The sequence below is a fragment of the Dendrobates tinctorius genome, unplaced genomic scaffold (assembly GCF_039654945.1).
Source record: "Dendrobates tinctorius isolate UK_male_01 unplaced genomic scaffold, ASM3965494v1 ptg000165l, whole genome shotgun sequence".
NCBI classification, from domain to species: domain Eukaryota; kingdom Metazoa; phylum Chordata; class Amphibia; order Anura; family Dendrobatidae; genus Dendrobates; species Dendrobates tinctorius.
In genome coordinates this window covers 9,274,814-9,301,178 of record NW_027361832.1, presented here as the reverse complement: position 1 = coordinate 9,301,178, position 26,365 = coordinate 9,274,814, and the positions used below count along the sequence as shown (strand labels likewise).

Here is a 26,365-nt window from a genome sequence, read left to right as displayed (position 1 = left end):
ATACGGAGTGACACGCTGTCTCTGTCTAGTTTTGACCGTCATCAAACAGCAGAGATACGAAACTGTTTGAAAAGCGGACAGCTGTATAAGGTGTAGGTCTGAAAAAATGGAAAATCTCCTCAGTTTGCTTTTCCAGAGTCACACCCAAATAGTTTCTATTTGTCCGTGATACCAGCTGGTACACGGTAGTGTGTGAGGAGCGTACACTGCTATACGGTGTCTGTATGGAAAATTGTCACTCTCTGTCTATTTTTATACGGAGTGACACGCTGTCTGTCTAGTTTTGACCGTCAAACAGCAGATATATGAAACTGTTTGAAAAGCGGACAGCTCTATAAGGTGTAGGTCTGGAAAAAAGGAAAATCTCCTTGGCTTGTTTTTCCAGAGTCACACCCAGATAGCTTCTATTTGTCCGTGATACCAGCCAGTACACAGTAGTGTGTGAGGAGCGTACACCGCTATACGGTGTGTGAAAAAATGAACGCTCGGTAACTCACTTGAACAATATAATAAAAGTTGGAGTGCTTTGAAAAAAGCAGTTTTAACAGCAGTGTGCACACAGCAATGCAGCTATCAGGTAGCCTGAAAAGGAAGCCTAATCACCCCCAACACTGCTGCACACAACAAAAATCCTCCCCTTTTACTGCACACTAACAGTACAGTGAAAAGCGCTATCAGCAGAAGCAATTTTTTTTTCTTCTTCCCTGCCTAACGCTCTCCCTATTCAGAATCAGCAGCAGCACCTCTCCCTATTCTTAGATCGGCAGAAGTAAGAAGGCGGTCGGCGGTCACGGCCTTTTATACCCACTGTGACGCCACACAAAGCCAGCCAATCACTTCAATGCCCTTCTCTAAGATGGTGGTGGCCACTGCCCATGTCATCGCGTTGCCCACAGTGTGCGTCCTCCATCATCGGCTGAAAAAAGGCGCTGAAAGCATTATTTGAAACGCAACTTTGGCGCTCGGCGACCTCATGGCCGACCTCACGCTATTGTCGGGTTTCGATCGGCGAAACCCGACTTTAGCTAAAGTCGGCGATTTTTGAATTTGACTGACCGGTTTCTCTCAACTCTAGTCTCAAATAATTTACCTAAGACCCTAGGAGTGCACTGAGTTTGTAGGACACAATTTAGCTTTCACACTTTGGTCTGACATGGAGTTCCTCATGCATTGTGCACCCTCACACCTTGATCAGCCACAGGCATTGTTCAATTTCACACCTTTGTTGGCCAATGTTTACTTGGGACACATCACTAATTTAATTCAACTATACTAATCCAAATTGCAGTCTCAGGTGACCAAGACGAGATGGTAATTTATGAAAAAAATATTGCTTTTTTTTCCATTTTGTCAGCATTTTTTTAAATGGGTGAAAAAAAAAACCGCTGAAATGACATGGTCTACTGATGACAAAAAAAAACAATGTGTATGCATGAGATTTCTGAAATCTCATAGGCTTTGCTGGTACTGTAAAACACAGCTGAAAATTACCATGAAGTATTTTAAAAAACGCCCAGTGTGAACATAGCCTAAATGAAAGAAAAACTGGTTTCTTCAAATATCACCTCCTCCCTACAGCGCCCCATACACGCAAGACCAACATCGGCTGAAGCCACGAGATTGGCCAACAGTCTTATGTATATGGGGCCTCGGGCAGATTATGTCGGGGGGAGTTAAGCAACAGACATGTCTTATTTTGTACTGACGACCCATTTGTTTTCCCCAAGATAAGTCGTGTACAGAGATGTCTGGCAGCAACTCTCTCAAAGCGAGCGTTCCTGTGTATAGGAAAGAAAGTGGAGATCCCACTTTTCTTTTCCCGGACAGTGGGGCTCTCGGTGCCATCATGCTATTAACCTGCAAATGAATAATGTTATTTTACATGACAGAAAAAAGGTATGAAAATTAGCTCTCCACCAAGAATGGAAGAGTACTGTCTATTGCTAGATATATAAAGCTATACAGCAACACAACATCGGATACAGAAAAACCCGTCAGACTGCATTATGCTGTATCATAGACAGCCCCATCAATATGGCTTTGCCAGAGGAAGATGTTATTTCTACAAATGCCAAAACAAAGTGTATTAGCAGCTGTAGGAAGGGGAAGTGCAGTATTATATGTTCAATATAATATTGTCTATAAAATTAAAAGGCATGTAACCATCCTAATCCATAACATATGGGCATGTAGGTCCTAGAAAGTTGAAAAAAAACGATAACTCGACATATGCGATCCTAAGTTTTATTCCAAAGAAATCCACATTTTTCTTAATATGTAAATGAGCTGTTAAGATCTATGGGCCAGACATAGATCTCCCTGAGAATCTGCCTCTAGAGATTATTATAAATTAAAGGCAGTGTTGCTAGTTTCAGACATGTATTGCCTGACAGTCTGTTCTCCTAATCTACATGTCTCATGCTGGTAAAGCCTCCTTTCATTTATAATAAGCTCTGGAGGTAGATTCTCAGGGAGATCTATGTCCGGCACATAGATCTAAAGGGCTCATTAACATATTAAAAAAATATCAAGGTATCATTCTATTCAGGTTTCTATGACCTATATGTTCCTATAGACTGCTTAGGAGGGTTGGTCCTTCTGTGGCTGCATGTCTCGTGGCTGTTAGACAGCCACAACACATGCAGGGATTGCCTGTTTGTTACACAATCCCTGCATATGTTGCTGCTGTCGAACAGCCGCGAGACATGCAGCCGCAGAAACTCGAACATATTTTTCGAGCATTCCGAAGACACTCGGATAGCACACGAGCACCTTATCTGACCATGTTCACTTATCACTATTTTTTAACCATCCCTCATGTATCTATTTTTAATGGATCAATAAAGATCAAGAGTTATTTTATGTTACCTAGACGGATGTGCAGCATCTCATTTCCCACGTAGTCTAAAGACCAATTTTACATATAAGGAGGGGTATACATAAAAAGAAGTACAATAATGTTAAACAATACAAGTCATATCTGGTACAGGAGGAGAGAGGACCCTGCCCGCGAAGGCTCACAATCTACAAGGGATGGGTGAAAATACAGCAGGCGAGGGTAGAGCTGGTCATGCAGCGGTTTGGTCGATCGGTGGTTACTGCAAGTTATAGGCTTGTCGGAAGAGGTGGGTCTTCAGGCTCTTTTTGAAGGTTTCGATGGTAGATGAGAGTCTGATATGTTGTGGTAGAGAGTTCCAGAGTAGGGGGTGAAGCGCAAGAGAAATCTTGTATGCGATAGTGGGAAGAGGAGATAAGACGGGAGTAGAGAAGGAGATCTTGTGAGGATCGGAGGTTGCGTGCAGGAAAGTACCGGGAGACGAGGTCACAGATGTATGGAGGAGACAGGTTGTGGATGGCTTTGTATGTCATGGTTAGGGTTTTGTACTGGAGTCTCTGGGCAATGGGGAGCCAGTGAAGGGATTGACAGAGGGGAGAAGCTGGGGAATAGCGGGGGGACAGGTGGATTAGTCGGGCAGCAGAGTTTAGAATCGATTGGAGGGGTGCGAGAGTGTTCGAGGGGAGGCCACAGAGCAGGAGGTTGCAGTAGTCAAGGCGAGAGATTATGAGGGCATGGACTAGGGTTTTTGCAGATTTTTGGTTGAGGAATGAACGGATTTGTGAAATATTTTTGAGTTGAAGTCGGCAGGAAGTGGAAAGGGCTTGGATATGTGGTTTGAAGGAGAGATCAGCGTCAAGGATAACTCCGAGGCAGCGAGCTTGTGGGACTGGGGAGAGTGGGCAGCCATTTACTGTAATGGATAGGTTTGTTGGGGGGGTTACGTGAGATGGGGAAAGATGATGAATTCTGTTTTGTCCATGTTAAGTTTCAGAAATCTAGCAGAGAAGAAGGATGAAATAGTGGACAGACATTGAGGGATTCTGGTTAGTAGGGAGGTTATATCTGGTCCAGAGATGTAGATCTGTGTGTCATCAGCATAGAGATGATACTGAAAGCCATGAGATTCTATGAGCTGTCCGAGGCCAAAGGTGTAAATGGAGAAGAGCAGGGGTCCTAGGACTGAACCTTGTGGGACTCCGACAGATAGGGGGCGAGGTGAGGAGGTGGTGTGTGAGTGAGAGACGCTGAATGTCCGGTCTGTTAGGTATGATGAGATCCAGGATAGGGCCAAGTCTGTGATGCCAAGGGATGAGAGGGTCTGTAATAATAGGGAATGGTCCACTGTGTCAAAGGCAGCCGACAGGTCCAGGAGAAGGAGGACAGAGTAGTGTCGCTTGCTCTTGGCGGTTAAGAGGTCATTGGTGACCTTAGTAAGGGCAGTTTTAGTGGAGTGGTGTGACCGGAAGCCTGATTGTTAGCGGTCGAAGAGGGAGCAAGAAGAGAGATGGGAGGACAGTTCAAGGTAGACGTGTTGTTCCAGTAGCTTGGAGGCATAGGGGAGAAGTGATATAGGGCGATAGCTAGATACAGAGGATGGGTCAAGAGAGGGCTTTTTGAGGATAGGTGTGATTGAGGCATGTTTAAAGCTTGAGGGGAAAACACCAGTTGTTAGTGATAGGTTGAAGAGATGGGTTAGGGTTGGGAAAGACTGTGGTGAGGTTTGGGATGAAGTGGGAAGGGATCGGGTCAAGTGCACAAGTGGTGAGATGTGATCTTGAGAGTAGAGTGGAGAGTCGATCTTCTGTAATGGTGGAGAGTTTGGTTTTGGAGGTGGAGGGCTGGGAAGTCGGGAGGAGGGGCTCTGGGGGTTGTTGACCAAAACTGTCTCTGATGTTATCAATCTTCTGCTTGAAAAATGAAGCAAAGTCTTCAGCTGAGATGAGTGGGGAGCGAGGAGGTGCTGGGGGACGGAGGAGAGAATTGAAGGTGTTGAATAACTGTTTAGGGTTGTGAGACAGGGAGGATATCAGAGATGAGAAGTAGGTTTGTTTAGCTGTGGCGAGTGTGGTCTTGAAAGTAGTGAGGGACTGTTTGAATGCGATGAAGTGCTCGGTGGAGTGGGATCTTTTCCATCTGCGCTCAGCAGCCCTGGAAGCTCGCCTCAGTTCTTTGATCAGGCTGGTGTGCCAGGGCTGTCTGTTGATTTTGCGAGCTTTGGTATGTGTAAGTGGGGCAGCAGATTCCAAAGCTACAGCTATTGTGGTGTTATATAGAGCAGCAGCGTCATCCGCATTGTGTAAGGAACTTATATCTGTGAGAGGGAGGAGGAATTCAGAGAATGAGTGTAGGTCAAGGTGTTTAAGATTTCTGCGAGGGTGTGAAAGTTTGTGGGGTGGGGATTGTAGACATGGAGTGGAGAGGGAAGAGAATGTGAGAAGGTTGTGGTCAGAGAGAGGAAGAGGCGAGTTAGAGAGGTTAGATAGGGAGCAGAGGCGGGTGAAGATGAGGTCCAGTGTGTGGCCATCTTTGTGGGTGGCTGTAGAAGAACAATGAGTGAGGCCGAAGGAGGAAGTGAGAGATAGAAGTTTAGTGGAAGCTGAGAGGGAAGTGTCAATGGGGATGTTGAAGTCGCCCATGATGATAGTAGGGATGTCCGCGAAAAGGAAATGAAGTAGCCAGGTGGTGAAGTGGTCAAAGAAGGTGGTGGCTGGCCCTGGGGGGCGGTAGATGACAGCCAGTTGGAGGTTGGAGGGGGAGTAGATGCGCACGGAGTGCACCTCAAAGGAAGGGAGGGTAACAGAGGGTGGCAGTGGGATTGGGGTGAAGGAGCAGGTATCTGAAAGGAGAAAACCAACTCCTCCACCATGTTTGCTGCTGGGGCGGGGGGTGTGAGAAAGGTGGAAGCCACCATATGCAAGTGCAGCAGGAGAGGCTGTGTCCGAAGGGGTGAGCCAGGTTTCGGTGATGGCGAGGAAGGAAAGTTTGGTAGTAACAAAAAGATCATGGATGTAGGAAAGCTTGTTACAGACAGAGCGAGCGTTCCACAGAGCTCCTGTTAGTGGGACTGGGGAAGCGGGGGCTGGGTGAATGGGTATAAGGTTGGAGTGGTTACGGAAGATTGTGATAGAGCGTGGATGGGAGGTAGAAATGACTGTGGGAATGTGGTGAGTGGGACCAGGATTTGGAGAGATATCACCAGCCGTGAGAAGGAGCAGAGATAGTGTTAGCAGGTGGGAGCAGGAGAGGGCATGATGGGGCTGTCTGTGTTTGGAGACAGAGGATTGTATGTTAAGGAACAGTTTTGAGGAGGATGTGAGGTGGATGGGGAGGATTGAAGAAGAGATGAACAGTTCCTTACTAGGAGTAGGGATTAGGGATTAAGGATTAGACAAGTTTGAAAGGAATCAGTCAGAATCAACCCTCCTAGGCCTTGTACATGGGCATACAGGGCATAGAAAATTACATTTCATGAATATTGACATTTTCCATTAATAAAATAACAGGCATTAAAAAAATAGATTGGCGACTTGAAAGGAATAATTAAACAAATACATAAAAATGGACATGTGCCTGAGTGTGTCTAATGCCATCTTTTTTTTAATGCCTCTTATGAAGAGTCTACAGACAAGCTGGAGCCCCCCATTGATGACATTTAAGGGGGATCTTACCAAATTAGAGACTTCATTATTATTTTTAATATAAAAACACTGACTATCATAATTTATGCTTTTATTTTAGCTAGATACGTGTTGCACCACACGTAAAAAGGCACATGGGATTTGTAATAATTGCCCCAGTAACCTGCACGACTACACAATTCTGTCAACAGGAATGCATATTCTCATCAAGCCATAACCATATAGTAGATAGTAGTGATTTACTTTATTACTCCATAAATGTACTAAAACACTTTTTAAAGTCCACATCGCTGACAACCCAACAGCGGAATTACACGCCAGCGTAGAAAACAGGTCGTAAAATACTCATAATACAAACAAACAATCAGCGATGGAGCGACGGTAACGCAATGTGTTCATATTAACACTAATACAAGGTAAAGGGACGCTATGCTGAGGATAATCAGCGGCTACAAAGAAAAACGCTGCTCTGCCGACTGGTGGAGAACAGGAAATTAATTACCTTCGTTATTTATTGAGAGAATCTTACGAGAAAAATGATCTGATTCTAGATTTCAGGAACAATATGTTAGAAAAATTCATAAAATTAAACTGATAAACTGATGAGACCATGAGGACCATATAAAAGAGCAATTTGGGAATGACAATACAAAAAAAAAAGTAAATATATATATCTAATATATATAAAGCTCAAGTGTACGTACGTATGTATGTATGTATGTATGTATGTATGTATGTATGTATGTGATAGGCATCCGCACCGTCGCATCTACAGCCACAAAATTTTGCAAAGTCACACGTCTGGACCCCAAGAGCGTAATAGGCTATGTTGTGAGGTGAAATTGTAGCCCCGCGCGTTCCAATTCACCAAACAATTTTGCCCCTATCTACATAATGGGGAAAAAAGTGTATCAAACCCCTCCCCTCATTATGATGTCATAATGGTTGCCATGGCGACGCTAATGTCATAATAGGTTGCAATGGCGAAGATGCTGTCACAATGGTTATCATGGTGACAAATATGTCTTAATAGGTTGCAATGGTGACGGTTATGTCATAACGGTTGCCATGGTGATGATGTCATAATGGGTATATGGGCACAGGACTATGGGATGGAGGATGTGTGATGGGTATATGGGCACGGGCCTATGGGATGGTGGATATGTATGACGGGTATATGGGCACGGGACTATGGGATGGAGGATAATTATAATTTGTTATAACAAACCATAGTTAGTTACTATGCCTGGGCAGCGCCGGGCTCTTCAGCTAGTGTATGTATGTATACACTAGCTGAAGAGCCCGGCGTTGCCCGGGCATAGTAACTGTGGTTAGTTATAGAAAATTATAATTATCCTCCATCCCATAGTCCCGTACCCATATACCCATCACACATCCTCCATCCCATAGTCCCATGCCCGTATACCCATCATACATATTCACCACCCCATAGTCGAGTGCCCATATACCCATCACACATCCTCCATCCCATAGTCCCGTGCCCATATACCCATCATACAGTTGTGGCCAAAAGAATTGACACCCCTGCAATTCTGTCAGATAATACTCAGTTTCTTCCTGAAAATGATTGGAAACACAAATTCTTTGGTATTATTATCTTCATTTAATTTGTCTTAAATGAAAAAACACAAAAAGAATTGTCCTAAAGCCAAATTGGATATATTTCCACACCAAACATAAAAAAGAGGGTGGACAAAAGTATTGGCACTGTTCGAAAAATCATGTGATGCTTCTCTAATTTGTGTAATTAACAGCACCTGTAACTTACCTGTGGAATGCACAAAGAAACAATGCAATAAAAAAAAAAAACATAGTTCACTGATAAGTATACATGACATAAAACTTTATTCCGCAGGTCAATATGATAACAATACCCATTTATATAGCTTTGTAATGTTTTGTTGTTCTCACAAAACAACAAAATTAAAAAACTACTAAGGTTTTTTTTTTTGGAGGGGGGAGGTTGCCATATTCAGAGACCTATACATTTTTTTCCATACACATTTGTATGAGGCTTATTTTTGGGGCACCAGCTACAGTTTTCAATTGTGCCCTTCTTGGGAACAAATAACTTGTGGACCACACTTTATTTTTATTTATTTTTTTCTTGAAGCTGGATGGGTAATAAACAGATATTCTAGTTTGTTTGTTTTTTTTTTTGTTTTCTTTTATGCAAAACGAGTATAAGTATCATTTAAACAGGGGGCAAACATACAGATTAAGAGGGGGTTGTCCGAGAAGTGGACTACCCCTTTAATAGTGGCCATCCAATAATTAGGAAAACAAGCTCTAAAAACGCCGATGGCATGGAGCGGTCACTGCACTTTATTGTCTATAGTGATAATTAAGGGAGGCCTTCATTTATCTTGTGGATAGATCTGTTAGGCAATCCCTTTATTTGTTGAGGCTGTTGAACAGCAGCGAGACATGCAGCCGCATGGACTCTAAAGGTACTGTCACACTTAGCGATGTACCAGCGATCCCGACCAGCGATATGACGCGGTCAGGATCGCTGGTACATCGCTAAGTGGTCGCTAGTGAGCTGCCACACAGGCAGATCTCACCAGAGACATCGCTGGGGACGGGGGTCGCTACTTACCTGTCACACCAGGCGATCCGGCGTCCTCCCGCCTGGCTCCACGTGTTGCTCGTCCTCACAGCAGGAAGCGCCACAGGAAGCTGACGACGAGAAACAGTCCTGAACGTTCTCGCGCGATCAGCGATAACCAGCGGGGGAGCGTGTCGTAGGTAAGTATCAGACACAGAGATATCGCTAGCAATATCGCTATAACGTCAAAAGTTATAGCGATATTGCTAGCGATATCTCTTAGTGTGACATGCCCTTAACATAGTATTCGAGCACGCCAAAGTCGCTCGGTTAGCACGCGAGTATGCTCGGATAACGCCTTATCCAAATTACATTTGTTCATCACTAATCATTACACCTTCTAAATACTGGGAAAGGATCTTGGAAATGAGAATGCCCCTTTAAAATGTTAAAAAACACATGGATCCAGTTGCACAGATTTATTTTAACAGGACAAATATAATGGTGTCTGCACATGTCCAGTAATCATCCGTTAGAACGAATCCAGCAGCAATCCATGGCAAGTAGTTATGCTAACACAACTTGTCTGTTTTTAAAAAACTGATTTCAGCTGGATCCGCTATGGAGAAAAAAAATCAGATAAAAGCCCAAATTAGGCCGAGACGTTGGGAAATTTCTGCAGCTGAGAAAAAAAAATACCACGTTGAGCAATATTTTCTTTAGTGTGTGCGCCATAGAATTTTGTCCATACTCACAGCATGCATCCTTTCTTCCTGGCACCCCCTCTGTTCACAGTGAGCATGATACATATTACTACTATTGCACAAGTGTCACTACCTGGAGGAGCTGGGTAGCAGTCGCTCTCTGCTCTGGGTTTTTCACAAGACATTTCTTTACAAAATCTGTAAATTCATCTGACCACAACTCGGGTTTCCTAAACGTAGGTGGAGGATTTGTGGGAATCATGAATATAGCCTGAAATAGAAAAACATATATACATGGTTACAATGCAAAGTAAAGCAAACCACACAGACAGCTAGATTAAAAGCAAAGCATCATCAGAAAATTACATTCTAATCAAAATGGTTTTGGTGTTTAACTTATTTTTTGAGAAATTAAGATTTTTATTTTTAAATATCACAGTCTACAAAAAAAAAAATATAGAAACCTTCCTTTTAATGACTGGTCACTGAAGCTTTGTATTACTTCGTATTGATGAAGGAAACGCACACTGGTTGGATCTCGGCCCTATTTTTGTGCATTAAAGCATCTAATGAGCGTGTACAAAAGGGCATTGTGAAGGGAGGGGGAGCAGGGTCAGCTGTGACATCTGGGTGTCTGGTTGGGACTCGGTGACTCTCTGCCGCTATTCACACTAGGTAGGTTTTAACATTAGAGAGTGTAGTTATTCTACCAATTGGGTACATCTTGTCGCGGTGGGACAGCTTTAAGCTTTCTTTGATCAAAAACAGTGTTTACTAAATACCCTATGTTAATTATTCAATGCACTTGCTTTATCACTTATTTATTTTCATTAGGGTATATGCAAACATTGTCTTTTCTTTGGTTTTGTTTGCTTCTTTGGCCAGTGTGAACATGTGCTTACATCATGCATGTTATTCAAGTCATATCCCAGCTCAGTATTCAGTTTTTCTTCAGCTTTCACATCGCCTTCTGTGATTGGTGGATCCTGTGTTATCAGCTGTGTACACAGGTGTTACATGTCATTACAATCCTGTCTGTGATAGTAATGAGCCAAGCAAACGCATAACCGATTCATCAAATATTTTATGCCAGGAAACTAGACTTGTGCTAAAGTTTTTTTAAACTTTTAACATTTTTGCCAGACTCCATCAAAATGGGTGGACCGGGGAAAGTGAACCGGGGGGGGGGGGACCAGAGCCGGATGGGGCGTGCCTATGAGCACCCATCAAATTCAAGTGTTGGTGTTTCTTATTAAACAAATGCTAATCCAGAGTAAAATTTCTGGTGTGGGAATGGAGTTGTTTGTCACTTAAAGAATTTGGCGGATCTCCTTTGTGATGTGCGCCCCACCCGAAATGCTCCTAGATGCCCCAATCAAATTTCAGATCATCATATGCTATGCGCAATACCAGTATCAGCAAATCAGCCCTATCAGTCTAAGGCTACGTGCACACGCTGCGGATTCACCTGCGGGTTTTTCCGCGCGGATACGCAGGTAAAACCGCAGGTAAAGTGACCTACGGTTTTCCTGCGGATTTGCCTGCAGTTTTCCCCTGCGGTTTGACTCGTGGACAATGGAACTGGTGCAAAACCGCTGCGGAATCCGCAGAAAGAATTGACATGCTGCGGTTTGTAAACTGCAGCAAAACCGCGCAGAAAAAAACGCAGCATGAGCACAGCGGTTTTGAAAACCCATAGGATAACATGGTACTGTACTATGTCTGCGGAACTGCTGCGGATCCGCAGGGCCAAAAACGATGTGGAACCGCAGAAGAATCCGCAGCGTGTGCACATACCTAAAAAGACCCAGTAGCCAGCGTGAAAATTACAAGATTTATATTTTAGCTTTTTCAATAAAATATGGGGAGGAAAGTTCCAAATTAAAAAAAAAAAAAAGACATAACATATAAGCCCATTTTAAAGAATAGGACATTTTCCTTAAAACTTTTTTATAACATGCAGCTGATTAAATGCTATCAACAGTGGGAGGCATTGCAGTTGCCCTCTGGCCTCAACCAACTGCAAAAATGATGTCCATGACATGCATTGGAGACCCCCAATCCATGATAAAAGCTATACATATGTTCTCGGGTTTACTGACATTTGCAGGCTTCACTGATATAAAAGCGGTCATAATACATTAATTGTTCAAATACCCTACATGGCTTCTGGAAACATGGTGTCAGAAGTAGGAACAGATTTGGTGTTTTAGAGGGCAATATACTAGTAATATCACAAAAAAGGTAGGGTACATCTTCTTTCATTTATATTACATATACCGTACATACATACATACCATTCATACAGTGGCTTGGGAAAGTATTTTGCGCTTTGCTACCTCACAACCTGGAATTTAACAGATTTTTTTTTTTTGAGGGTTTGCATCAGTTCATGTAAAGAAAATGCCTATAACTTTGAACATTTGGTTTTCTTTTTGTGAAGCAAACAACTGAAAACTTCAGTATCTATAACTATTCACCTCACTAAAGTCAGTACTTTGTAGAGCCTCGTTTTGCAGCAATTAAAGCTGCAAGTCACTTTGGATAAGTGTCTATGAGCTTTCCACATCTGACCACTGGGATTTATACTCGTTCCTCAAGGCAAAACTGCTTTAAATCTTTCAAGTTAGATGGTTTCCTCTGGCGATCAGAAATCTTCAAGTCTGACCACAGATTCTCAATTGGATTAAGATCTGGGCTTTGACTAGGTGACAGCAAAACATTTACATGTTTCCCTTTAAACTGAACCTATCAGCAGGATTTTGCTCAGTAAATTACAGGAATTGTCAGGTTGCCGCTGTTATACTGATTAAAATGATACCTGGTGTGAAGCACCAAAGTACAGTCAGTCTGTCACTATGGCGAGGAACATGTTTGTGCTTCGGGGTGGCCTGTGGGAAGGTCTTTCCTTGGTTTCTCTGGCTTAGAGGCAGAAGATAAGACTCTGCCTACAGTCCCGCCCCCGAGCACGAACATCTCATTAACTGGAAACTTCTAACACTGATTACACAAGAACCACAAGACCAATTTCTTCACCCCAGGTATCATTTTAATCAGTATAAATGCGGCAACATGACGGTGTCTGTACTTAATTTGCAAAATCCTGCTGATAGTTTAGCTTTAAACCACTCAAGTGTTGCTTTAGCAGTATCCTTTGGGTCACTGGTTGTAGGAAGGTGAACCTCCGTGCCAGTCTCAAATCACAGACAGAAACAGGTTTTGCTTCCATCTTCCCCTTGACGCAAATGATTTTCCCTGTCCCTGCGGCCAAAAAAACAACCCGACAGCATGATGATGCCGCCACCAACAAAATATATTACGGTGGGGTTGGTGTTCTTGGGGTGATGAGCTGTGTTGGTTTGGCACAAGACATAGCGTTTACCTTCGTGGCCAAAAAGTTCAATTTTGGACTCATCTGACCACACCACCTTCCTCCATACATTTGGGGAGTGTCCCACGTGTTTTTTGACAAACTCAAAACGAACCTTACAATTTTTGTGTTCAAGTAAAGGCTTTTTTCTTGACACTGTTCCACAAAGGCCCCCTCTATGGAGTGTACTGCTTATTGTAGTCGTACGGACAGATACTTCAGTCTCTGCTTGTGAGCTCTGCAGCTCCTTCAGGGTTACCTTTGGTCTCTGTGCTCCCTTTCTTATTAATGCCCTCCTAAACCACTGAGAGTTTTGGTGGGCAGCCCTCTCTTGAAGGTTTGTTGTGGTACCTGTGTTCTTTCCATTTGATAATTTGATGGTGCTCCAGGAGATAATCAGATATTGTTTTGTTTATTTATTTTTTTTCTAAATAAGCCAATCCTGACTTGTAATTCTCAAAAACTTTGTCCCAGAAATGTTTGGCGATCTCATTGGTCTTCATGTTGTTGTTTGGTTAGTGGTACCTTTTGCTTAATGGTGTTGGAGCCTATGTGGCCTTTCAGAACAGGTGCATATATACTGACAGACCATGTGACACTTACAGTAGATTGCACTCAGTTGGACTTGCACTAAGGATGTGATTTATGAAGGGAATTGCTTGCACCGGAAAGGTTTAGGTGATTCATCGCAATAGGGGTGAATAGTATACATTTGCTTTCCTCCTCTGTCTATAGCCAGTTTTATCTGCCCTCCTTGAGATACTTTCTCCCCTACACACTGCAAATCTTGCATACAGCTCTCTCTTGCCATCTCGAACACTGAGAAAAAGGAGTGGGGAGCAGTCAGCCATAGGGAGCAGGCTTTTGCATCTAATTATACAGATCGCTCAGCTACATAAGGGACTTGCAGAAACCTTTTAATGAAGACTATAATGGAATGAATTTAAAAAAAAAATAAGTGCAAACGTGGCTCAGTGGTTAGCACTGCAGCCTTGCAGCGCTGGGGTCCTGGGTCCAAATCCCACCAAGGACAACATCTGCAAGGAGTTTGTATGTTCTCTCCGTGTTTGTGTGGGTTTTCCCCGGGTTCTCCGGTTTCCTCCCACACTCCAATGACATCCTGATTGGGCTCACAATCTAAATTCCCTATCGGGGACAGTGCCAATAATGTCTATAATAACTGCGGAATTAATGGCACTATATAAATGAGTAAAATACAATAAACGACTATTAGGCAGGTGTGCACACGCTGCGGATTAGGTGCGGATTCATCAGCGCGGATTTTGTAAAATCCGCAGGTCAAAATACCTGCGATTTTACCTGCGGATTGCTCTGCGGTTTTGCCCTGTGGTTTTTCATCTCCTCAATGGAGGAGATGGCAAACCGCTACAGAATCCGCAGAAAGAATTGACATGTCAATTCTTTCTGCGGACTGAAAACCGCAGATAATCCGCGCGGAAAATTCCTCACCGTCTGCATTGCGGTTTGATTCCCATAGGGAATCATGGTACTGTACACCGCAGCAAAAACCGCTGCGGAACCGCAGCAAAATCCGCAGCCTGTGCACACAGCCTTAAACCCTTACATTATGGATAACTGAAAAATGGGGAAGAAAAAATAAAAACGCAACAAACTAGCTGTGTCTTTATGGAATAAAACACAGCTCACGTACTGTCTGTACTAATGCAATACAGTGAGTTTCAAGGTGAAAAAAAAAATAAAAGCACCCCCACCTGATGACTACAATGTTAGGACATACACCAACAATACAGAAAAACACATTTCTGATGCTCAACAGAACAGTTTTGTTTTTTTTACTAATTTTTATGATCTTTACAAGTAGCTCATAGAGTAATAATGCAGAGTGGGGTAAAGACACATACTTCAAAAAAATCACGTGAGACGCAGACTTGTAAAGACAATAAAAATGAGCACTAACTAAAAAGGGTCATATCTCTGGAACCATATGGTTAATTACCTTAATAAATAATACTCGAGGGAATAAAAAAAGATAAGAAAACCCCTACTGAATGGACTAGTACAGAGATGTATGAATCACAATACACTATGTTCATGTGAAGAATGACTGCACACAAAGCAAAACAGATGTACACAACAAAGTTTCATCCAAACATGGATGAAAAAGTTATAAAAATTTGGATAATGCATAAAAATTACTACAAATAGTTTTTCTTTTTTTATGGCCTGGCAGTCGACTTCTAGAGACTCTCACTCTAACCTTTAGTACCCTGGGCTGTGCCCTAATCTCTTAATGATCTGAAATGAAATTTACCAGTTATTCAGTAGCAATCTCATCCCTTAGCAGCTGTTATCTGCACTCCTCACATATCACTCTTTACCTGCAGTATTATGAGAGGCTGTAAATTATGCAGGTTGTCTACAGAGCACAGTTCCAGTATGGGAAGGGCAACCAGCTTCTCCTCCGGATCAATATACAGCAGCAGCGAAGATAATCAAAATCAATAGTTGTATGAACGATTACAGATTGAAAGACACTCTCCTGACGACAGCTGCGGGAGCTACGCGTCCCGGCACGCTACTAATTCTTCTATTGTTAAGAGCTGTCAGGTTTAGAGCACTATTATAAAATAGTTAATTAGAGCATTATCGTTAATAGAACGCTGTTTCCTAGCTCAACAGGGTGGCATGTGTGTGCAGCCAACGGCTCTCTATGGGCATCGTGTAATGTTCGCTTTCTCCTGTGGTGGCGCTGCAGTGGAATTAAACACTTGATCTTCCATTTCCAAACAACCTTTAGCTGATTGATGGAGATCCTAGCAGCAGGACATTGTGATTGTATAAAACAAAGTATTTAACAAGTATGGCCCAATCAAAACCAAAGGGCACTGCAATTCACTACTGACGATCAGCTATAAAAATTGATAGTTTCAGAAAAATATACTCTGATTAGATATATTCCAATAATCTCATAATCTAGAGGTGTTAAGGGGATGGTATTTATTGCATTCTTCATTAACTCCTTCCCGACCCTCACCATACTAGTACTGCTCTGCGGGAACTGCATTTCTGCCCACGGCAGCACGATCACCGCGGCCTCACGCTAAGCGCCAGGGTGAATGGGTGCGAGTGTCAACTGACACCCCGCAGAAACACCCACGATCGGTGCTAGCACCGATCGTGGGCATTTAACCCCTCTGATGCCGCAGTCAGTAATGACAGCAGCATAGAAAAGGATCACGCAGGGATGGGGCTCTCTGCAAGCTCCCACCGAAACAACGCGATGCGATCGGGTAGTTCCGGTGGTCTCCGTAGAGACCACCGGCTCCAAGAAAGCCGTGGGGTCCTTTTGGGTCCTGCAGGGAAGTGGCTTCTCAGTGCCTGCTTAGAGCAGGACCTAAGAATACTCAGCAATGGTGTCACATCAGCAATCTGACATTATATAGCAATGTCCCAGTCTGGGACATTGTTATAAAGCTTTAAAAAAAAAAAAAAATATTATAAAGTAAAAATATTTTTTTAAAAATCCCCAATGGAAAAAAAAAATATTATACCAATAAATACATTTATTTACGCAAATTAAAAAAAAAAAAAAAAAAATCAATAAAAGTACACATATTTGGTATTGTCGCATCCGTAACGACCGGCTCTATAAAACTGACCCTCTAGTTAACCCTTTCAGTGAACACCGTAAAAAAATATAAATATATATATATGCAAAAAAACAATGCTTTATCTTCAGGGCTGTGGAGTCGGAGTCGAAGTCAGTATAAAATTGTCCAACTCCGACAATATATAATAAATTGGGTACAGTAGTTCAATGCAGAATGTGCTGAATACTTTTTCATAGGAATTTGGGAAAGTTATGAAATGTCCTATAAATGGCTGTTCTATTCCTGATCTAAGGCTACATTCACACACAGCGTTTTTGCTGCGTTTTTTGAGGATACGTTTTTAAGCTGCAAAAGCAAATCAGCTTTTTAAAAAACTGCATCACCTGAAAGGTTTTTGAGCTCATAGATAATGTTTTCAATAGCAAAAGCAGATTAGAAATCTGCTCTATCCATTTATCCATATCGGTCTATCCATATCTTATCTGTACCAAAAAGAATGAAAGCCGGGTAGCACACAGCCCTCGCTTCATCTTCATCATCCTGGTAGATGGCAGCAGATTTTTATCAAGAATGCCTCGGTACATTTGTCCTTTCATCCTTCCTTCAAGTATATATGAAGTTTGCCAGTGCCATATGCTGAAAAACAGCCCCACATCATGATGTTCCCACCGCCAAAATTCACTGTTGGTATGGTGTTTTTGGGGTGATATGCACTGCCTTTTGGCCCCTAAATACGGTGGGTATTATGGCAACCAAAGAGTTCATTTTTGGTCTAATCTGACCAGATTACATTCTCCCACTATTTCACCAGCTTGTCTAACTGTTGTTGAGCAAACTTTAAGCGCACTTGAACATGCTTTTTGTTCAGCGATGGAGTCTTGGTTGATGAGTGTGCATATAGGCGATGGAAGTGGAGTCAATTAGGGTACCGTTACACTTAGCGATGCACCAGCGATCCCGACAACGATATGGATCGCTGGTGCATCGCTAAGTGGTCGCTAGTGAGCTGCCACACAGGCAGATCTCACCAGCGACATAGCAGGGGTCGGGGGTCGTTACTTACCTGTCAGACGCTGCGATCCTGACGTCCTCCCGCCCGCGTCCACGCGCCGCTCGTTGGCGCCACAGGAAGCCCAGCAGGAAGCACCCAACGAGAAATGATCCAGGACGTTCTCGTGCGACCAGCGATGAGCAGTGGGGGAGCCGGTCGGAGGTATCAGACATAGCGATATCACTAGCAATATCGCTGCTACGTCACAAAATCGGTGACGTTACAGCGATATTGCTAGTGATATCGCTATGTGTAACGGGGGGCTAACACTCCTTTTTTTTTTTTAGCACCAGTCAAGTACACCTCATAGCTGCCCAAAAGGACGCCCAGGACAGGCATTGCTCGTCTTCAGTAACATCAACATCAATTGATAGTTGGAATAAATAGACTGCATTCACCACATCTTAAGGTGCAGGCTTTATTTTCAAGTGTAGGGGTGTGCAGTATAAGGTTCTGCAGCAGCTGAGGAGTGCAGTATGAGATTCTGCCCCACCCCCCTAGTTTTGATCCTGGCTAAAACAGTTTCTTATAGATATGACGAACCCTCAGGTAACCCTAAATGAAGGTCAATGGACACAGGTGGCTGAATTGAAGGAATTGCTTAATCACCTATTTACCGTGACTAAAAAATTACAAGCTGAGGATTTAACTCCTGGCATTTTCATAAGGGAGTGGAAGAACTTGCTATATTGCCTGTCTCAAAGAGGAGATTTAATCGCAGATGGCATATCCGCTTCAATGAAACAGAGAGAGACACAGCTACTGGAAAATAAAATTTTTCTGGCAGCTGTTTGTGGACCCAAGTCATCGTATATTGCTTGATGATCAACAGCTTACTAAAGGAAAAGAAGCTCTGACTGAGGTAGCAGTTAGGATGAGTGGCCTACAGGGGGACTGCCAGGCGCAAGAGGACTTGGGTCCTGACAGTGCTACTGCTGCCATATCTTCATCCTCATCAGATGAGGAGTTTGACTTTGACAAGTATTTGTATGACATGGAGCAGGCAAAGCGTTGCTACAAGGAAAAAGATTTCACTCCGTCTCCTATAGCAAGCAGATTGACCATATTTCAGCAAAATTTTTCACTTGCTCTCAAAGAAAAAGAAAAATTCAACCATTCATCAAAACTGACTGTGCATGAGGCAATTCCTTTATACCCGGAAATTGTTAGAGATGTTGCCCATGTGGTTACGGCTTTGCCTCCAACCCAAGTTAGTGTAGAGAGGTTGTTCTCTGGCCTTAAAATTATTAGGTCAGATTTTAGGTCATCTATGAAGGAGGATCTGATGGAGGCAATTCTATTTCTTAGAACAAATTCATACACTGCACAAAAGTTATTTAGTATGTTTTTGTTGAAAACTGTTTTTTGCCACTTACATAGTTTATTACATAGTGTTACATATATACAATTTATTACAGTTTTTTGTGTTCTAAAGTTGTATTCCAATAAATATTTATGTTCTATCTAAATATCTTGATTATTGTATCATAAAAATGATTAAATGTCTGATGTTCACATTGTACTACAATAAATTTTTCACTTAAATATAAGCAAAATATGGTGAAATCGGAGTCGGAGGAAGGGAAATTGAGGAGTCTGAGTCGCAGGTTTGGCTTACCGACTCCACAGCCCTGAATCATACCGCCGAACAAAAAGTGCAATAACGCGCAATCAAAAAGACGGATGTAAATAAAAATGGTACCGCTGAAAAAGTCATCTTGTCCCGCAAAAAACAAGCTGCCATACAGCTCAATCAGCAGAAAAATAAAAAAGTTTTAGCTCTTAGAATAAAGCGATGCAAAAATAATAATTTCTTCTATAAAAGAGTTTTCATTGTGTAAAAGCGTCAAAACATAAATAACTATAAAAATGAGGTATCGCTGTAAATGTACTGACCCAAAGAATAAAGCAGGTCTTACCAATTTTACCACATGCAAAACGGAATAAAAAAAAAATTCCTGAATTGCTGTTTTTTGTTCAGTCTGTCTCCTAAAAATCGGAATAAAAAGAGATCAAAAAGTGTCATGTGCCCGAAAATGGTACCAACAAAAACATCAGCTCGTCCCAGAAAAAACAAGCCCTAACATGACACTGTAGGCAAAAATACAGAAAAATTATAGCTCTCAAAATACGGTGATGCAAAAACTAATTTTTGCAATAAAAAGCCCTGCCGTGCGCCGAAACAGTGGTTTTCCCCCACATACGGGGTATCGGCATACTCAGGAGAAATCGCAGAACAAATTGTATGAAGCAATTTCTCCTGTTACCCTTATGAAAATGCAAAATGTGGAGCTAAAATAGATTTGGGAAAAATTCGATCTTTTTTTATTTCCACAGCTCTACGCTATAAACTTCTGTGACGCACCTGTGGGTCCAATGTCCTCAAAACACATCTAGATAAGTTCCATAAGGGGTCTAGTTTCCAAAACTTGTGGGAGGGTTTGCACTGTTTAGGTGCATCAGGGGCTTTTCAGACGCAACATGGCGTCCACTAAATTATTCCATCAAATTTTACATTCAAAAAGTCAAATGGCGCTCCTTCCCTTACGAGCCACACCGTGCAACCAAACAGTAGATTTCCCTCCACATATGGGGTATCGGCATGCTCAGGAGAAATTGCACAACAAAATGTAAGGTCCATTTTCCCCTGTTACCCTTGCGAAAGTAAAAAAAAAAAAAAAAAAGGTCTAAATAAAAATTTTAGTGAAAGAAAAGTAAATGTTTATTTTTTTCTTTAACATTCCAAAAATTCCTGTGAAGCACCTGAAGGGTTAATAAACTTCTTGAATGTGGTTTTGAGCACCTTGAGGCTAAGTGCACACGTTGCAGAAAATTTCTGCACAAAAACCTGAATCCCTTCCCAGAAACCGCACCTATTTTTCCGCAGCGGTTTTTGTGCGTTTTTTGCGCGGTTTTGATGCGTTTTTGATGCGTTTTTTACCGCAGCGGTTTCTAAAAGCATGGGAGAAGCCTAAACCGCAGAAAAAACCGCAAAATTAATGTGCATGCTGCGGTTTTTACCGCGATGCGTTTTTTTCGCGGTAAAAAGCGCATCAATGTGCACAAAAAGTGCAAAATGCATAGAAATGACTGTGCACCTTATTTTTAGAGGTTTTATAGCGGTTTTATAGTGAAAACCACGGTAAAAACCGCTAAAAAAACGCTGTGTGTGAACACAGCCTCAGGGGTGCAGTTTTTAGAATAGTGTCACTTTTGGGTATTTTCTTTCATGTACATCCATCAAAATCACTTCAAATGTGATGTGGTCTCAAAAACTGGTTTTGTAACAATTTGTTGAAAAAATTAGAAATCGCTGGTCAACTTTTAACCCTCATAACTTCCTAACAAAAAAATGTTTTGTTTTTAAAATTGTGCCAATGTAAAGTAGACATGTGGGAAATGCTATTTATGAACTATTTTGTGCGATATGACTCCCTGGATTTAAAGGCATAAAAATTAAATGTTACAAAATTTTCAAAATTTTAGCCAAATTTCCATTATTTTTTTTCACAAACGCAAGTCGTATCGAAGAAATTTTACTGCTGTCATAAAGTACAATATGTCATGAGAAAAAAATCTCAAAATTAGTGGGATCTGTTGAAATGTTCCAGAGTTATCCCCTCATAAAGGGACAGTGGTCAGAATTGTAAAAATTGGCCGGGTCAGAAAGGTGAAAACAGGCTGGGTCTCAAATGGGTTAAAGAACTATTCCCTATCCATGTAACAGGGGATAATAATAATAATAATAATAATAATAATAATAATAATAATAATAATAATAATTTTTATTTATATAGCGCCAACATATTCCGCAGCACTTTACAATTAAGCGGGGACATGTACAGACAATAAATTCAATACAAGTTAAGACAATTCAAACAATGACATTAGGAGTAAGGTCCCTGCTCGCAAGCCTACAATCTACAAGGAAATTGGGGGACACAGTAGGTGAGAAATGCTTGTTAATTCAGGTCTGGCAATTATAATAGGGATTTTCATATAAAGCTGCATGATCCGGTCATCAGCCCGTGTGTTTAAGTGCAATAGACAAGTATCAAGTGCAGTTATCATGTGCATGAAGGGTGTGAAGACAGATGAATAGTAGGGTGCAGATTCAGAATAATATTTGGAAGGAGGGAACAGGGCAAAGTTAGCTTGCTGAGTTGTTGATGTGATAGGCTTCTTTGAAGAGATGGGTTTTCAAAGCGCGCTTGAATAGGTCAGCGCTAGGTATCAGTCTGATCGTCTGGGGAAGTGCATTCCAGAGAGCTGGAGCAGCACGAGAGAAGTCTTGGAGACGGAGGTGCGAGGTTCGGATTACGGGGCATGTTAGTCTTAGGTCATTTGTAGAACGGAGGGCACGTGTAGGGCGATAGACAGAGATGAGAGAGGAGATATAAGGCGGTGCAGAACAGTGGAGAGCTTTGTGGGTGAGAGAGATGAGTTTATACTGGACCCTGTAGCGAATAGGTAGCCAGTGTAATAACTGGCACAAGATGGAGGCATCGGTGAAGCGGCTGGACAGAAATATGACCCTGGCTGCCGCATAACTTGCTGATCACTGAGGGTTGGACCACAATTGACCCCAAGCAATGCCAAGAACATGGCTCTGGAACCCCCAGAATGGGGCCATGAGAAGTCTCACCTTAAATAGGTCTATGACAGCATTCAGCTTTTTCCGGCAGTCCATAGACCAGGGTTCCCCAGCTCCAGTCCTCAAGGTCCCCTCAACAGATCATGTTTTCAGGATTTCCTTAGTATTGCTCAGGTGATAATTGCTTCACCTGTGCAATACAAAGGAAATCCTAAAACATGATCTGTTGGTGGGCCTTGAGGACTGGAGCTGGGGAACCCTGCTATAGACTATGAATAAAAGGTACAGGGAGGAATCTCAGCATTCAAACTCCATGAGATCAATGCACATTGTAAGGATTCTCTGGTGCCGGGAGCATAACCATAAGCATGCGATTTGCATACATGCGGTCACGTACCAACTAAACATGCGTGACCTCAATACAATGAATTAACCAAGGCCGGACACGTCTAGTTGGAATGTGCCTGGAAGTATGCAAAACACATACTTGTGACGGTCACATGACCACCAGCTCCCAGCGCCGAAGAATGATGACAGCGCGTACTACGAAGACTCACAAGTAGCGATGGGCGAACCCGAACAGTAAAGGTCAGCGTCTGTACTGAACACCGAACATGGACTTCACCAGCAAGTCCGTGTTACTGTTGGGGTTCGGCTGCCTGAACACTGAGTGTTTAAGCATGGCAAACTCTGCTTCTGATCGGCGGTGATATACTCCCCACTGGTTAGAGAGCCGCGGTTCCCACGCGATCAAAAGACAGCGTGAGCACTCAGCTGTGATCAAAGGTATAAAGTTTACCTCCAGTCACTGGTGTCAGCGGATGGGACTACAGCTCCCATCATCCAACACTTGCTGCCGCTAATAACAGTGAGAGCAGGAGCAGATGATAGGAGTATTCATTAGCCGGCTCCAGCGCTGTAAACAAAAAAAAAAACGATGTGGGTTCTCCTGTATTCTTGATAACTAGCCAGACAAAACTCACAGCTGGGGATTGCAACCCTCAGCTATCAGCTTCAGCAAGGTTGGTTATCAAGATTAGAAGGGTCCCCACGCTGTATTTTTTAACTAGTTAAATAAGTAAAAAAAAAAGGCATTAGGTCCTCCTCATTTTTTACAACCAGCCTTGCTAAAGCTGGGGGCTGGTATTTTCAGGCTGGTAAGGGGCCATGGATATTGCCCCCCCCCAGCTGCCCAGAAAAGGCACATTAGATGCACCAATTCTGGCGCTTTGCCCAGCTCTTACCACTTGCCATGTAGCGGTGGCAAGTGTGGTTAATATTTGTGGGGTTGATGTCACCTTTGTATTGTCAGGTGACGTCAAGCCGATGGCTGAGTAATGGAGAGGCGTCTATGAGACACCTATCCATTACTAATTATATAGTTATGTGGTAAATAAAAACAAAGCCAGAATAAAGTCCTTTATTATGAATAAAAGTAAGCACACTTTTACTTTATTTAAAAACAAACACAGTTATACTCACCTAACGCCTAATTCCACCAAAGCCCTCGTTCTCCTATAATAAAATAAAAATAGGAAAACAACAACATCCCTCACCTATCTGTCGTTTTGTCCCACGCCATAATCAATGTCTGGGTGAAAAACAGTTTTCAACTTGGACGGTGCCAAGATGCGACCATCCAGGCTGAGTACCACTGGTGACTTAACTGCTCTCACAGTGCTAGTGGGGATCTCACCAAGGTCACAGCAGTTCAGCTAGGCTGGGAACGCAGCCTCAGTAATGGGAGGTAACCTTGATGACATCACCGCTAGTCACTGAGGCTGCGCTCGCTGCAGCTCAGTCACAAGTGGTTCTCAGCCTGGACGGTTGCATCTTGGCACCAGACATGGATTACAGCGTGGGACACAATGACAAACAGGAGCGGGAAATTGCTGTTTCTTATTTTTGCTTTATTACAAGGGATTCAATGGAATTAGGCGTTAGACGAGTATATCTGTGTTTATTATTTTTAAATAAACATGGAAAAGTATGTTTTGTATTAATTCTAATAAATGACTTTGATCTTGCTGTGTCTTTATTTACCATATAACGGTGCTAGAGGGGATTCTCACAGAGGTCACATCAGTTCAGCCTGGCGGGGAATGCAGCCTCAGTGACCGAAGGTAACATCGATGATGTCACCGCCAATCATTGAGGCTAAACTTTATACTTCCAATCACAACCGAGCCCTCACGCTGTTTTTTAACAAATTGGGAACTGCAACTCTCTGACCGGCGGGGAGGATTTCACCACCAATCAGAAGCGATGTTTGCTGCGCTGTCATGCACATGACAGCGTGGCAAACACTGGATGTTCAGGCCAAGTGAATGGGGTCCGGGTTCGGGTCCAGGTACTGTATTGGTACCCAAACTTTTTGTAACTGTTCAGCTGAACCTGTTGGACCCGAACATCCAAGTGTCCGCCTAATCACAAGTCTGCAGTCACATAGTGACTGCGTCCCCAAGCCAGGACAACCCCTTTAACTGCCCTGACATCATCTGCACGAAACAGTAGGAAGGCTTCAATACAGATCAGATGGTCAGTCAACCCCATGAAATTCAACAAGCAGACAACTTAATTCTAATGTTTATGGAGGACCTTTTACATAAAAGCTATCAATGGCTACACATTCCTAACTCAGACCGGGCTCAACACCTTCCTACATAAATATTGTGCAGCAGTAAACATTCAGCATGATGAACTCGAAAAGCCCCAGAGAGAGGTTTATCGCCTTATCTCATCTTCCTTCATAAAAAATAACTACTGCAAATATTTCTCTAGTCAGCACATTGTTTGGATAAAGAGAAGAAACAGAAGCTTAGACATAAGAAAGAATTACAGGATAAAGTCCCCACTAACAGCATTAAACATTATCTTATCTAGGGAAGAGCTGGGATACAAGTAATGTTGACAGAGACGGGATCATTTCTCATTTTCTTTGCATGGAGCTTAAAGGCAAAGAAAAAAATTTCTGCAAACTATTGTACCTTTTTAAAAGTCAAACTGCTTCAAGGTAATGAAAAGTTGGCTTTTCAATGATGGGACATGACATGAAAACTAAACATGATGTTACAGCAACAGGAATCCAGAAGGCAATGGATTCAGTTGTCGCCATAATATGACAATTTTCATGCTCAAAATGTTAGTGTCCTAAAACCATATGGGGAAGCTTTTAAGGTCGCTTAATAAGCAATTAGAGAAAACCTTAACTTTAAAGGAACCCCATTCATAAAAAAGTGAACTCAGTAAATCGTGACATATCTGAATTAAAAACGTAAACTCTATCTCTACAGTCTGAAAAACTCGGAGTCTCTATGGTTATAGACCTTGCGTAGTCAGATTACGTGGTCATTATTATATACCTATATATACACACATACCATATAGACTTTGTAACATTTTTCATTTTTAGCATACAACAGATTGTGGCCAGTAAAAGGAATTTAACAAATGAATAAATGAGCACTGTCTTTTTGTTTCAAAGGGTGCACAGGTAGGATACCAATTCTTAATTCAGAATATGAAAAAAGCACACCCCATGAAGTAGCCAGAGGGGCCGCATTTTCAACCAGGTCCAATGAAATTATAAAAAAATAAAAATTTATATTTAAATTTATACACACACACACACACACACACACACACACACATATATGTATACACGCACACAAAGGTGCTTGTCACAAAATTAGAATATCAAATAGTTAATTTATTTCAGTTCTTCAATGATCTATTTCACGTGTTTATTTCTGTTAATGTTGGCGATTATGGCTTACAGCCAATGAAAACCCAAAAGTCAATCTCAGTAAATTAAAATACTTTATACCACCAGCATGAAAAGTGATTTTAAAATCCGAAATGTTGGCCTACTGAAATGTATGTTCAGTAAATGCACTCACTACTTGGTCGGGGCTCCTTTTGCATCAATTACTGCATCAATGCGGCGTGGCATGGAGGCGATCAGCCTGTGGCACTGCTGAGGTGTTATGGAAGCCCAGGTTGCTTTG

General features: G+C 42.3%; 1 protein-coding gene across 1 annotated transcript in view; it reads right to left on the bottom strand.

The window, feature by feature from the left end:
• STK3 (serine/threonine kinase 3) overlaps positions 1-26,365 on the bottom strand; it is a 294,407-nt gene that overhangs the window by 141,741 nt on the left and 126,301 nt on the right. The window contains exon 7 of the mRNA XM_073550471.1: positions 9,884-10,021. Coding sequence (XP_073406572.1) covers positions 9,884-10,021 — 138 coding nt within the window. The remainder of the gene's footprint in view (positions 1-9,883; positions 10,022-26,365) is intronic.